Here is a 15,689-nt window from a genome sequence, read left to right as displayed (position 1 = left end):
CTGTAAATTCATTCTTCAATCCTATAAATTGTGGCTAACTTTTAAAAGAGGAATAATTAATCAAAATAAACTGGATTTAAATTGAATTTTAAAGTTTGAAACTGGTCAAGTTTGTTAATGAAGTCGGCGGGCAGATGCAGTGTTGTCGGTAGTCGGCCTTGGGCCGACGGAGGTAGTGTCGTTTTGTGTTACCCCACGGTCCTCGCACACTCACAAAATATCGTTTTAAACGAATTCTATTCATTTAAACAATTTTCTCTCTATCACTTTGATTCGATCAAACCTACGATTCGTACCGTGTTTGCTGAAAATCGGTTAGTCGTCTGACTGGCGCAGGTGTCACTGTAAAACTACACCAATTTCAACGATAAACCATGCCGACTTTTAAAGGTGAGAAGTACGATTTTCTTTTTAATAGATAAAACGTATTTCATATTTGAAAGATTTTCCCCCCTTTTATTTTTTTTTCTTGATTGTGTTCAGATTAATCCTCGGAATTTTTGATTTTGTTGTACTTGTAACCACTTACACACAGATCGGTTCTTTTTTTCTCTCTCACTCTCTGTTCCTCTCTGTTTGGAAATTCTATGGATTCGTATGAACAACGTGTCATCGAGTGGATTGATAATTGTTCAAATTAAATCTTCTTCAGAAATACGAAGTTTCCCTTTGAATTGTCACCAGATTCTAATTCTATTTCACCGAATCATTATCGTAACCTGACGCTGTTATCATTCCCGTTCTATTATGAAGAGTCATACCGCTTTCTGAAAAAGGTCATCGTTTTAACCATTTTATCATTTAAAAAAAATCCTAACAGATACCGCGATTATCTTCAAATCCAAAAATTTTGAATTAAATTAAAAGGGTCCATTTAAAAAGGAATTGCACATCAACAGGCAAATTAACGACAAATTATTTCTCCTCAATCCAACAAATATTTTATAAGATAGAATAGAAATGAATTTTTATTTGTTATAGAACATAAATCATACAAACTGTCGGAAATAAAAAAGCTAGGAACACATTCCAGGAAGAAAGACAGTCAGGCGGCCCTTAAGCCCTTAGCCTCATGCGAAGTAAAGGTAAAAAGTATATGGAAGCACTGGCAAAAGTCAGTGACACCAATGTCCTGACCCTAGCCCTCCCTTCTCAATTCGACAAGGGGATAGCAATGACAATCTTCATGGATAGAGAGGGGGCATTCAATAATGCAATTAAATCCTCTCTCTATAAAACAATTTAAAACATGGGCGTTTCGGAAATGGTCTGCCAATGGGTTGGTTGAGGGCCCAAGGAATAGGATAATTATATCCACCTAGGCGGTGCACACACCCGGGATAGGACAGCCAAAGGATGCCCATATTGGGGGGGGTCTTACCCCTTACCTTGGACGATGCTGGTAGATGAACTACAAATACTGGAACAAGAAGGGTTCTTGCTGTAGTGGTAAATGGCCAACATGGAGATGTCGTGGATCATGCGCAACGAGCCTGGTAGATAGGTGATATAAACAGAAGGATCCATCTATTAACCCCCATAGAACCTTAACGATTCCGTTTTCAAGGAAGATGCGATGGGAAACCAAAAAATTCCAAACTTAAATGGGACACTTATTCCATTCTCCAAGGAAGCCAAATATCTAGGAGTCACACTAGACCAATGGCTCACATGGAATACAAATTTAATTAAAACTTTTCAGAGAGCCAAAATTGACTGGGGGAGGTGCAGAAGCTGTTCTAAAAGCTGGGTATGAAACCCCAAAATGACCCTTTGGCTCTACATCTGTGTCATGAGACCAATGTTGACTTATAGGTCAGTGGTGTGGTGGACCAAGACTTTGCAGGCCGAGGCGATCATGCTTCTAAGTGACACTCAAAGACAAGCTTGCCTCTGTCATTGGAGCCACGAATAAAACGTCAACTGCGGCCTTGGAGGCGTTGTTAAACCTTTCACCTCTCCATATTTTAAACCAAGGAGAAGCCAGAGCAGTGCCTCTCACAGGTTCATAAATGGATAACCATCTGCAAAGGTCATGTCAACGAATAATGGAAACTGAGGGAGGGGATAGAGGCAGATGCCATACTAGGCATACCAATCGATACCACTATTCCAAAATATAACTTCGCCAACAGGAGAAGGTAAACTTATACCAGAAAGGGAACAGTGGGCCAAAGAAGCACCTCTGAAGGCCAACTCCTATTGGTATACCTGCAGCTCAAAAACTGATAAAAGCAGGGTGCTGGAGTCCTCGGGATGAATCCAAAGGCTGAACTGACTTTAAACTTAGGTAAATGTGCTATAGTTTTTCAGTCTAAAATTATAGCAATTGTACACTGCACCGGAGAAATAAAAAGGCTAGGAACATGTTTCCGAAACATATCCATCTTCTTGGACAGTTAGGCAGCACTTAAGGCCTTAGTGTCATGCGAGGTAAAGGCAAAACATTTATGGAATTGTATGGAAGCCCTGGCAGAAGTCAGTGACACCAATGACCTGACCCTGGCATGGGTCCTGGGCATTCGGGACATACAGGCAATGTAAAATTGAACATGTTGGCTAATATGAATTCTGTTGGCCCTGAACCCTACTGTGGCCTAGCATATTGCCACAAAAATGGATCCTTAATTAGTACAAAACATGGAGGAACAATACCCCAGGCATGAATCATGTGAAGAGATTAGAAGGGCCGTCCATAAGACTCAAAAAGGAATTACTGTAGGGCAACCAGAACAGAACTTGGATTCTGGTTGGCCTCCTGACAGGGCCTAAGAAGGCACATTCACCGGATAGGAATACAGGCAGAAAAAACACTGCAGGTATTGCCAGGGAGAATAGGAGGCCACAGAACACATCTGTTTTTGTGCTGATGCAGGTGCAGATTCTACGAGATGTCTTGTTCAACCAGCTTAATATTTTCTGCTGCTTCCCATCTTCTGTTTGTATCTGGTTCCTTCTTAGCACCAGCCCTATTCTTCTTTGTACTTTCCTCTTCTATCTTCTGAGTTGTTTCCATCTCCCTATCAGAGTCTTCAATTTCAGTTGTCAATAGTAGAGAACCAGTGATTAATATATCGTCTCCATCCAAAATCTGAAGTTTTTCCAGTGTTCACCATTTATTAATAATTTTTAATATCTTAAATAAGCTCTGAACTGTAAGTTCCTGGTTCTATTCTTAAAAGGTATCAACTGTCTCCTAATCATCCTAACCGCAAAATTATATTCTTGATCAATTTTCATTGTAGGATTTTTAAGATATGTAAAATTATCCAAAACCCTCTATTTTTTTCGGTAGACTAAAAATTTCACCAACACTTGTCTACTTGTAGCAGCTTTATTTCTTCCAATTCTATTTATTCTGTCAATATTATTATTTCCTACTTAAACTTTTAAATCATTTTTAAAGAGCTTAATAATAGTTTTTTCAAACACTTGTACAATTTTATTTCCAGTTATGTACATTGAAAACATTTAAGATTTCTCTATTAACTCAGTGTAAATGATTAGTTAAAGACCTAGTCTTTTTTTATTTCTTCTTCCAGTCCTGAAAATTTAGATTCAAAATGATCAATTTTCTTAATATAACTTTCTAGCTTTGCATGATAATCAGTCATTTTAGAATCAAGAGTTTTGATTATTTTTGCCTATTAGCGTGAACCTCATTTAGTTTATCAAGAAATTCTTTAAAATGTGTTACCATTTCCAAAAAGAGAAAAATTGATAGTGGTCTAAATTACTTTCAGTTAGAGCACTTTAGTTCAAATGAAAGAGATCCATTTGTGTACATACATTGGCCTTGGGGTAGCTCCTGCTATAATCCGCTACTAGTAAATTTTTTGCACTGCAGTTAAAACTGATGTGTACTATGATAATTGTAACTCCAGTTCGGAAGTTTGTTAGTGTTAGTTTTTAGTCAGTTCCCACAAAATTTCTCTGAAAATATCAGGAACCCGCTGTGTGAAAAATCAACTTAAAAAAATTTATTGAACAAGGCAAAAATCTAAACTAATAAAGAGCAAAAACTCAGAATGTCAAACATCAACTTATATTTTACAAGATGCACCATAAGTTTAACTTTTCAGAAAATAATCAGATACACCACAGAAGATATTGAAAAGGCAAAATGCATCTAACGAGTCTATTTGATTGGGGTAAAAAAAACTGCAGAAATAGGAATCAGCAATTTTTTCTTAGACGACCCTCTTTTACAATGTTTAATTTTATTTGTTTTATGTAATAATGTTATAAAAAAATTATTATTATATTATATAAGTTGACTGAGTTTTAATTTCTTGCATACATTTAAAATAGAAATTTGATTTAACTTTTGTGGTATCATTTCGTTTTTAGTGATCAAGGTGTTTCTGTATCCTGATACTAGCCTGAAACCGTAAAAAAAAAAAAAAGAGATTCAATGTTATGAATGTTGACCAACTGTATGCATAAATAGGGTTTGACTTTCAAATGTTGGTTTTTTATCAGTGCAATTGTAAATATTGCCTAAACATCAAGCTTTTTAGTTTGGTCTGTAAGAAGCAGAAAATGTCAGTTGAAAGTAAAGTAATTACTATCATACCGAGGTGCTTAATGTCCAACTACCCGTTTGGGGTGGCAGTACTAGATAGGGATCAAAACTGTTTAACAATACTTTATTCAAATTAAAATCAAATAAAATTCCAATGTCTATGTTCAAACTTGCTAATATGACTGTGCCCAACCACTTGGCCACGTCCATCCACAATATCTGCCTATCGAGATCAAAATGATTGGAAATGAATTAACTACTTGTTCATCGATAAGATAAATTCGTGGGTCCATCTTAGATCCATGACTGCACAGAAGAATTGTGTGTACATATTGTAAGAAAGATTTTATAAATATGATTGTCATAATTTGCCAAAGAAATGCATTTTAAGTTACAATATTTGCATATAAAATCTGATGTTTTATTAATTGTAATAATAATACCTAATTGTAATATTTTATTGTTTTGTTTTCAGTGAAAGTGAAATGGGGTAGGAATCTATTTCCTGATGTAGAGTTAAATACAGATGAAGATCCTTTGGTTTTTAAGGCCCAGTTGTTCACTCTTACTGGGGTCCAACCAGAGAGACAAAAAGTAATGATTAAAGGCGCAACAATTAAAGATAACTCATGGGGAAATGCTGCAGTTTCTAATGTAAATATTCACATATTTAAATATTTTATTAATAATATACACGTCGATGTGAAATTTTAACAATTATTTAGGCAAATAGTAAGCCGTTGCAATTTTCTGTTATGTTTAGAACTCGACTATCCTTCTTATGGGCAGCAAAGAGGAAGATGTACCTGTCGAACCACAGGTAAAACCACGATTTGTTGAAGATATGAATGAAACGGAACTTGCAACTGTGGTAAGTACTTTAGAATTATCGTCATAGATTATTTTTCAAGTATACCTCAATGTCTTTTTGTAAATTATTTTTCAAACATTTCAGTCCAATTTGCCAGCTGGGTTGGCAAATTTAGGCAACACTTGCTACATGAACGCAACAGTTCAGTGTCTTAAGACAGTACCTGAATTACGAGAATCACTTCGGGCATTTAAAGGAGGTTAGTTGGTTAGGTTTTTCACAGTATGGATGTGTCTCTATTGAGAATTTTATTTTTGAAAATTTATATTTGGCCAGGTTAAACATCTCAGCAATCTAGAAATGATGGATGAGAATTGTCAATAAACATTCAAAATAAATATATAAGCATATGAATACACAATATATAAATAAATATTGAGCCAAGAAATTCAATTTCACATTAACCCTATAACTTCAAACTAACACTAGTTCGCATCAAATTAACCTTTTTTAGCTGCAAATACATTATTTATAACTTCAAATTAACCCCTCCTTTAAAGCATTAAAAAAAAGTTAGGAGATGTTATAAAATGTAAGCACATAAAGTTCCTGCATTTGAATAAAATGTATATAAAATAATTACCATTTAAGAAGACCATATGAAAACAAATTAAATTAAAATTTAAAATTATACAGGGTAGCAAGCTATCGCGTCACAAACTTTGCCAATGAATTCTGACTTCCAGAGGGACAAAATTGTTCTCCTCTAGAATGGTCCGATCATCAACTGTAAGGGAGAAATTTCACTTTTTCGTTTGTTCCAGGATTTCATGACTTTACTAAGGAAAAACAGCAATAAAACCGAAACTGCAATTGCAACTAACAATTCAAGGACATGGTTGAAATCTACATTATATTTCCTACAGGACACAATCTTTGTCATACCCACAAAAGTTTTTCGTGTTGCTTGAAACGTACAAAAAAATTGATTTTCTAAATTTGGAAGAAATTCAAGGTTTTTTAAATTTGTGAACCAAAGAAGCAACAAATTTTTCAAAAAATTGTCCATTTAATAACCTTTTCAACGATATAATTACTTTTTTAATTCCTGTTTTTCAAAATGGTATTTTGAAATTAAAAGGGGTTAATTTGAAATTAAAAAGGGTTAATTTGAAGTTAAAAAGGGTTAATTTGAAGTAAACAAAAGGTTTATTCGAAATTAAAAAGGGCTAATTTGAAGTAAAAACAGTTTTATTTGAAATTAAATAGGGCTAATATGAAATTTAAAAAGGGAATATTTGAAATTAAAAAGGGTTAATTTGAAATTTAAAAAATATTTGAAAATAAAAGGGGTTAATTTGTTGGGAAAACGCTATTAATGTACTTATATGCTTCCGTGCAGCCTTCCAAAAACAAGTTTATATTGAAGTGTTTCTTAATTCATCGTAAAGCCCCCACAGCTTTCAAATTAATATTGTCACTAATATTTGATGAGAATATATTTTGTAAAATGGCTTTGGATGCTTAGGTTGTTTTTTTGCTGATTCACAACAATATAAAATATTTGCGCTAATGCGTATTTTATTATTTTAAACTTCAAAAATTTATTCCAGGCATAGCTGGTGGAGTTATTTCAGCACACTCTGTAACAGCAGCTCTTAGAGATTTGTATGAACTTATGGATAAGGGTGTTGCTTTCCCCCCTATAATGCTGTTACAAGTTTTACAAATGGTATTTCCCAGGTTCGCTGATAAAAATGACAATGGGACATTTGTACAGCAGGTAATTTACAGTACTCTTTGGTTTTAACCACATTGTGTACGTGTACTTTTAATCACATATTCCTTCTTTTTTTTTTTACTTTCAAGGATGCAAACGAATGTTGGACAGAAATTGTCAGAATGCTCCAGCAAAAGTTGCCAGGCATTTATTTGGAAGGAGTAATGACAAAATTTAAGTAAGTGTTGGAAATTGTCGATTGATATAATTTAAATTTTATAAGGAACGTTTTTCATTTTGTTTATTGCAGTATCACAGTAATCTCAGTTCAATACAATTTTGTGTCATATTTACAGGCATTTTATAGACCAGTACTTTGGCGGTGTCTTTGAAGTTCAGTATAAATGCACAGAAACAGAAGATGAGCCACCTACAAAAACTGAAGAAGCTTTTCTTCAACTCAGTTGTTTTATTTCACAAGATGTTAAATACATGCATTCAGGCCTTAAATCAGTGAGTAAATATTTTTTTAAAAGTAGATTTTGAATGATACATTAAATATATAGCTTTACTATTCATGCTTGGGTGCATTTCTGGATATGGCCCAGGCTTTTGATAGGGTCTGGCATCCTTAAACGCTTCCTACCGTTTATCACCTTATCCTGGAATCCTATGCTGATTGAGCTGCTTGAGAGTGAGGTAAGCCAATGAGTGCTCAGATATCAGACTAACTGGTGTCTTACAAGGGAGCATTCTTGATCCCATCCTGTATTCCATTTACTTATAACCTATACTTAACTCTACATTCCAATGCCATCATTTCCTCCTATGTGTATGACACAGTAATTCTGTCTTTAACCAGAAATCCTATCCAAGCAACCTCCAGATTCCAAGGACACCTTGAGTTTACCAAAGACTGGTGCAAAAAATGGAGGTCTGAATGCGGAAAAATATACACAGTGTACAATTACATTGAAAAAAAAAAAAAAACTTTCTCTTCAATTTCAATGTGTCAAATACAAAGATTTCGCGATTTCTGCTCATCACATATGCTATGGACTATGGCTAGACAGCAGACTGACTTACAATCAACACAAAACATTAAAAGACAACATCATGATAAAAGACTTGGATAACTATGCCGACTTTTAAAATTGAAATTTGTTTGGACTGTCTAAACTTAACTAAAACTGTACAAAACTCCATCCAACATCCAGTGCATCCAATCCTTCCAAACAAAAGTCTTCAAACAAATTGTAAAAGGTCCTTATATGTCAACTAACTTCTAACTATCCACAACTACCTCTACATTTCCTTTGTCAACAAACTGATCCGTTACTGATTCCAAATTTCTACACCAGGCGATCTATCTTAGTCCTACTGCCCAAGCCTTATGAACACTTTCCCATCCTTAAGTAACAATGTTCTGAAACCTCCTCACCCCTTGATTCCTCATATTGAGTGCGAGTGTTGGTTGGTTTCTCCATATGTAGTGTTAATGTTATGACCGTGAGAAAAAACAACATGTACATATTATTTTGATATATACAGGCTACAAATAAATTAATTACAAAAACTTCTATGAAAACATAAACTCTTGACTCTCTTTCTTTCTCTCTCTCTCTCTCTCTCTCTCTCTCTCTCTCTCTCTATATATCTNGAATTTTTTTCGTACAGAAACTGATGGAAAATATAACCAAACATTCTGCTGTTTTAAACAGAGATGCAGTATATACAAAAATGGTATGCTTACTATACAATCCATATGACATGTACAATGCATTGTTCTTTCCGTTAATTAATTTTTTAAATTTACAGTCCAAAATTAGTAGACTCCCAGCATATTTGACTGTACAGTTTGTACGCTTTTATTATAAAGAAAAGGAATCTGTGAATGCGAAAATTCTGAAAGAAGTCAAATTTCCAATTGACTTTGATGCGTTTGATTTGTGCACTCCAGAATTGCAAGCCAAGTTAACACCGATGAGAGAGCGTTTTAAGGCAAGTTTAAAACTCATTTAAATAATTGCAATCATGTGTAATTTGTTTGTACACGGCTGGAATAATATTAACTCTTGCACCCTTTGGAATTAAATACACTTATACACCATTTATATATATATATATTTTAAATTTGGAATTGTTTTTTTAAATTTATTTGGTTTCTAACCCTATAATTTCCAGAAGTAAAGTATAATTTCCAGAAATATATACTAAAATTCTTGTAAAACAGCGTTATACACTCAAAATTTGTGTTATTATCTTATTAGAGTGTGAAGATAAACAATGTGATCTAAATTTTAGGAACAAGAGGATAAGGAAGTCGAAAGTAATATCAAATCTAAACATCTCTCTGGTGCATCATCTCTCTCCTCTTATTCATCATTATCTGGCCAAACATCATCAACAGATGAAAAAAATGTTGAAAAAGTTCCCTTCTCATTTGATTTTGGTTAGTGCCAGCGATTTTTTTATATTCCAGAATAAATGTTTCTCAATCTAAATGCCCATCCTTGCTTGAGACATTTAGCAAAACAGTAATATAAATTTTAATTAAGCAAATAGTAAATTCAAATTCTAATGGATTATTTGACAAAACTAGATCAATATTAATAAAAAAATATTTCTATATAAAAAATTGTAACTATTTTATGATAATTTTTTTTAAGTTTTGGTCCTAATTTTTAACTAATTGTGAACGTAGATGCATCATAATTACTTAGCCTTATTATGATATTTGCACATAGTCTCTTGATTTTTTGTTCAATGGACTATTCTTAGCGTAAATATGCATATTTGTTCCCTGCAAGGGGTTAAAAAATCTTTCAGGTTAAATTTTCTTGTGTCTTTTTTTACAATTACATGTAGTTATTTCTGCTAGTATAGTAATTGGCTCTTAACGTGTGTATAAACACCTACATTTTTTATGTTATAAAATTTATATTTTTATATGTTAAACAAAATTGGAGCATTTTTTGTGAGAGTTTATTATAAGTTATCTTTTTTTAAATTATGCATATGTGTTTTCCCCCTATTGCATATTTAAAATGTATTTATTTTCATTTTTAGACTTAGGCTCAAATAATTCCGGATACTACAGGTTACAAGCAGTTCTGACACATCGAGGAAGGTCAAGTTCTAGTGGCCATTATGTGGCTTGGGTTCGGCATTCAAACAACACTTGGGTAAAATGTGATGATGATGTTGTCACACCAGTGACGGAAGAAGAGGTTCTAAAGCTTTGTGGAGGAGGTGATTATAAATTGAATGCTTTTGTGATATTTGATTTTTTTTCTCCTGTTAGGTCCAGTACTTACATAATTGCTGTAAATGGGATCCTTCGTACATAATTTTAACCTTATTACATAATTTTAACCTTATTACATAATTTATATTAGTACCGACCAGGTTGGTAATAATATAATAGGTATGAGAGGATGAGTTAGCTTTAGCAAAAAGCTATACAAACTTTAAATAATACAGTATATCATTGCATGCAGTTTTTCTTCTAAACTGCAGGGAGGTGTCTGGTGAGACATCCTTTTCACAGCAAGTTAAAATAATAACATTTAAATAATAATTAACTGTTAATCAGCTACTCTCTCAGTGCTGATCATGGGACAAATGTCTTTTTAGATGTAGAGGTGGAGTATTGGGAAGAGATCAGGTGGAAAGTTGTTACTTGTGGATTGGGGTAGGATTGGAGGTTAGGGAGGATTTTTTTTTTTGTAGCTTGATTCAGGGGAAGATTTAGGTTGTTACGAATGGTGCAGTTGGAAACAAGTCAAAGATATTCGTGATTTTAGGCTCTGGATTCTATAGGTTCTATTAAAAGGTTTGGTAAAAACCCTGTAGTTTTATGCCATATCCATTTGGTTTAAGCAATGAGTTATATATATAATTATGCCATCAAGGGAGAATTTATTTCTGTTGGGTTGTCTTTTAAGTAATCAGTATCATTGGCTCAGTTGTGTGCATTTAACTCATGTATGGGAAGTTCAGATCACGCATTTGTCTTGATTCAGCCCAAGGCAGCGGATGATATTTTTAGTAGGAAGAGGGATGAGGATATAATAGATTGGGATACAGTAATGCGCCAGAGGATGAAGTGTTTTGGGATTGTGTGGGGTCCAGTTTGACGCCATTTTTTGAACCATTGGAGGATGGAATGTCAGTGCCATCATATGTTAGGGTAATGGTAGGAAATGGATATCAGCAATACTGAGTACACACTAACGCACCAAGGATACTACCCTAAGGTACACTCACGTCCCTCTTTTACAAAGTAGAAGAAATATCTGACCCTTACTCTAAAGTACTCCTTAAGGATGAGGAAGTATATAGAGGGTATTGCCCTTGAGTTTCATAACAAACCCAGTTGCCAGACTTGATCTAAAGCTTGTTTGACATCAACGATACTGTTTAACAGTGGACAGGCGAGACCTAAATCCAAATTGAGAAACAAGGATTATATTAGAAGATTGCTTACAGATTTTTTTTTCATTAAAAAGTAATGTGGTTTGTTGGATTTAAGGGTCAAGTGAACTGTGGAAAACTTTATACATGTATTAGTTGGGTTCCAGTAATAAAAATACTTATTGGATACTTCAAACTTTATTATTTAATATAATTTGTGCTAGGTGCTGTGGTTGTTTATTTTTTTATTTAATCACTATGTATTGGGTTGTCCGGAAAATAATGCAGGATTTTGGTATTAAACAAAAAAAAAAGAAACTAGTTACTTTAAAGCAATGTTCTTTAATCAAAATAATTTCCCATACTCTCAATACATTTCTCCCAACGTGTTGGTAACTTATTAATTCCGTCTGAGTAGAATTCAGAATTTTTAGAATTGATAAAGTCAATAAATGCATTTTCCAGTTCCGTTTGATTTTTGAATATTATGTGTTGTAAGTAGTGGTCCAGGTGTCTAAAAAAATGGTAGTCAGTAGGCGAGAGGTCCGGAGAGTAGGGTGGGTGAGGCAAAGTTTCATAGCCAAGCTCCAATAATTTTTGTGACGTTACACGTGACACATGTGGTCGAGCGTTGTCATGCAACAAAATGGGCCCTTTCCGATTGACCAAAGAGGGCTTCATTACTGCCAATTTCTGATGCATGGTATTAATTTGGTTACAGTATGATTCAGCATTGATGGTTTCGCCAGGATTTAAGAAGCTGTAGTGTATTAAACCAAATGAAGCCCACCATACCGTAACCATTACCTTTTTTTGATGAGTTGGGGGCTTTGGAGCTTCTCCTTTGTCGAGCCACTGTCCAGAACGTCTAGTGTTATCGTAGAGAATCCACTTTTCGTCACATGTAACAATTCTGGCCAGAAATGGGTCATTTTTGTTTCGACAAAGAAGTGATGCACAAACATCAAAGCGCTGATTTTTTTGGCGATCGTTTAATGAGTGTGGAACCCAATTTTCGAGTTTTTTCACTTTTCCAATCGCCTTGAGGTGGTCAGCGACGGTCGTTTTACTGACTTTGAGTTGCTCTGCAAGTTCTCGAACAGTTGTTTTGGGGTTTTCTTCCACCACTGATCGCAGAACATCATCATTAGGAGAGGAAGGCCTTCCACGACCTTCTTCATCTTCAAGGCTGAAATCTCCCTCCCGAAATTTTTTAAACCACCTTTGCACAGTGCACTCATTAACACAACCCTCGCCCCAGACTTGGTTAATGTTTCTAGCCGTTTGGGCTCCGCTTCGGCCGAGTTTAAACTCGTAAAAGAAAATCGTACGAAATTCTCGCTTTGACATTATAAGGATGACTGAATTATTTCCAAGTAGCGGAATGCTACAGAGGTAAACAAACAATATCATTTGGAAGAGGATTAATAAGTGTTGACATTCATACAAATGAGTAATCCTGTAAACGTAAACAGAATATTTTATATAGATTTTTTTAAATGAAAACTTAAAATCCTGCATTATTTTCCGGACAACCCAATAGCTACATCAAACAAATAAATGACCAAAAATAAGAAGAAAACAGCAGTTGAGAGTAAATGGAGAACTGAAGTATAAAGAGAGAAGGTTGAACCATTGAAAGTAGGAGGGGGTAGTAGAGCAAGGGTGTCAAAGTTCCTTTCTGTCCATCTGGTGGGCACCAAGATTCAGTGGCCAGAGTATAATATTCTAAATTTATTCTTATAATTATAAGGTTATCATTTAATTTGTTAATGAGCTTTTTTTTGCTTATTGTATGTAATTTTTTTTATTTCAGGGGACTGGCATTGTGCATACGTTCTTCTTTATGGACCAAGAATACTGGAAATCCCTTTGGCCACAGAAGAGAAAAATGAATAAAAAGGATAACTGTAATGTCTCTGAAATGAACCGATGACTTAAATGATGCAAGTTTTTTTTTACTAACTTTTTTTATTCATAAAATAGTTTTGTTTGTTAAAAATATAATTTATAGTACTCCTCAAAAATTGTTATACAATGCAAAATGTTTTTTTTTTTTTTTAAGCCTGTTGATCTTTGTAAAATCGTAATGCTTTGTTTTTCAAATTTTGCATTACTTATCAATGGTTCAATAATCGTTATTTAGCAATCGCCAATTGTGGCAATATGTTTTGTTATATTCAAAGAATTTTTTTTTCTAATAATTAATTATGTATGTAATAATTCAATTTTTATCCATTTTTTAAATTTATATTTTAATGATCTGGTGTTTCGTTTGTCAGATATTAAAATTAAATTTCACAAATACAAAAGAGAAACTTTTCAGTTTCATTTTTTCTTTCCAGAGTCAACCATGTACCATGAAAAATTTCTAATTTTTATGTATATATTAAACGGATCACTCTTTTACACTCCTTAGTTAATTTGTGTTTTGTCAGGCAATTTAATGCCTTGTGTATATAACAAATTGTACATATATAATTTTTTTTTAATTTTCAATCAGAAGAAGGGGAAATTAGTTTTACTTTTTTAAGAGTAAACATCTTTATTTTATTACTCTGCAAAGCAAATAACTGATCATTGAAATTATTAATTGAAATATATATATTCCTTGTCTAAAATTTTTTAAAACTTGTTAATATTGCATTATTTATCATGTAACCACTTGTAATCATTTTTGTTGTATCACTGCATCATCACTTCATTGGTTCTTTCTGTTTATATAAATAAACAAATTTAAAGCAGCAATTTAATTTTTTATGTCACTTACAGATCAATTATATCAGTCGATAATTTTGACTATATATAAGAAATTTTTCTCTTGATAACTAGTTTCAATTGAAAACTTTCTTCTCGTAGTGACTAAATTAATTTTTCTGTCACTATTATTATTTGCAAATGTGTATGCAATGAAAAAATAACTTTTGTTTAATTTACTACTTTTATTATTTATGGTATGACTGTTTTAGCCACCGTTTATGGCAATTTGTAAAATTGGTGGTATGTGTTGGCCTGTGAGTTACTGAACACTTGTTGAACTGGCACAGAGTTGTAGTTCCAAACTGAAGATTATGCAATGCTAAATATGTAGGAATTTTACTCTACATAGTTACATTACATACTGCCTCCTAGAGTTTTTTAAAAGGTTAATTTGACATTAAAAATGGTTAATTTGAAGCCAAAAAGGATTAATTTGAAATTAAAAAAAGTTATTTTGAAGTTAAAAAAATATTAATTTGGTTTGAAAAAAGGCTAATTTTAAATTACAAAGGATTAATTCACAGAAAAAGCCATAAACTCATAATAATAATAATACAACTTGTGAAAGAAATATTTTGCCAACAAGTTGTGTCAGTAGCTGGCACTAGTTAAAAAGTGCCAAGTAAACAGCTATTGCCTGCCCCTGACGTTGCCAGATCTGGCATTGCGATTAAGTACTTCAACTGGCATTCTGGCAATGTGTAAATCAGGCATTGGATCCATCAGACGATAAATTAATAATTAATTGTCCAACATCATGGAGTTAACTACACAGGCAACGTTGTCTTGCTGTCAAACATTGCAGTAGACATTAATAAATCAGATATAGTCTTTGGAAGAGGGAGTTGGCTCAGTTCACTAGATCAGATTCTTCAAAGGGCTAATTTGACAGAAAAAGCTATAAACTTGTCATAACAATAATAATAATAATAATAATTAGTGAGAATGAAAAGATTTCTACTTTGCTGTAATTTAAATATAGCATATTTCAGTCAAATTAATAATTTTTTTCAACCAGTTTAATAATTGTCTCAACCAATTATTAATCATTTCATTCAAATTAATAATCGCCTCAACTAATTTAATAATAGTCCTTTTGGGATTTTATAGTCAAGGGAGAAAATAAATACGAGCTAGTAGTTGGAAAAACCTTTATTTATAAAATTATTTCATCAAAAAATAATTTTTTTTGAAAAAAATGATAATTTTAGCATCAATTAATGGAGTGGCAGCTGTTGGTAGCTTCAAAAGGGCAGTCAGTGTCCAAAATGGAATTGACACTACAGCTTATTATTTCACTTGAGTTGTGGTTCTTTTGGCTTCAGCTAACAGGGTCCTCACTGCTTGGAGAAAGAATACTCTGCAGGGTTTAGAGTTGGTGAACAGTCCCAACTAGAATCTGGCTTCGGTTGCTATTGCCTTCCAGTAATTCCTTTGTAAGTTTTGCGAATGTCTCT

At 33.4% G+C, this 15,689-nt stretch overlaps 1 protein-coding gene across 1 annotated transcript; it reads left to right on the top strand.

Moving 5' to 3' along the window:
• The first annotated feature begins 152 nt into the window (after positions 1-152).
• Positions 153-14,216, top strand: LOC106664140 (ubiquitin carboxyl-terminal hydrolase 14). Its single transcript, XM_014389584.2, has 12 exons — positions 153-390; positions 5,001-5,179; positions 5,289-5,396; positions 5,481-5,595; positions 6,950-7,119; positions 7,206-7,294; positions 7,413-7,569; positions 8,734-8,799; positions 8,875-9,057; positions 9,361-9,508; positions 10,126-10,308; positions 13,289-14,216. The coding sequence occupies exons 1-12, from the start codon at positions 375-377 to the stop codon at positions 13,369-13,371; spliced, it is 1,497 nt and encodes a 498-aa protein (XP_014245070.1). The 5' UTR covers positions 153-374; the 3' UTR covers positions 13,372-14,216.
• Positions 14,217-15,689: the final 1,473 nt, after the last annotated feature.

Source organism: Cimex lectularius, unplaced genomic scaffold (assembly GCF_000648675.2).
Source record: "Cimex lectularius strain Harlan isolate CLEC.00 unplaced genomic scaffold, Clec_2.1 scaffold82, whole genome shotgun sequence".
Lineage (NCBI taxonomy): Eukaryota > Metazoa > Arthropoda > Insecta > Hemiptera > Cimicidae > Cimex > Cimex lectularius.
This window is presented reverse-complemented; position numbering and strand designations above follow the sequence as displayed.

Bases quoted from the DNA above. Each gene is read 5' to 3' on its own strand.
- LOC106664140 (XM_014389584.2), top strand. The intron at 7,570-8,733 runs GTGAGTAAATAT...TTTTTCGTACAG, and splicing joins TGCATTCAGGCCTTAAATCA to AAACTGATGGAAAATATAAC. The intron at 9,058-9,360 runs GCAAGTTTAAAA...TCTAAATTTTAG, and splicing joins CGATGAGAGAGCGTTTTAAG to GAACAAGAGGATAAGGAAGT.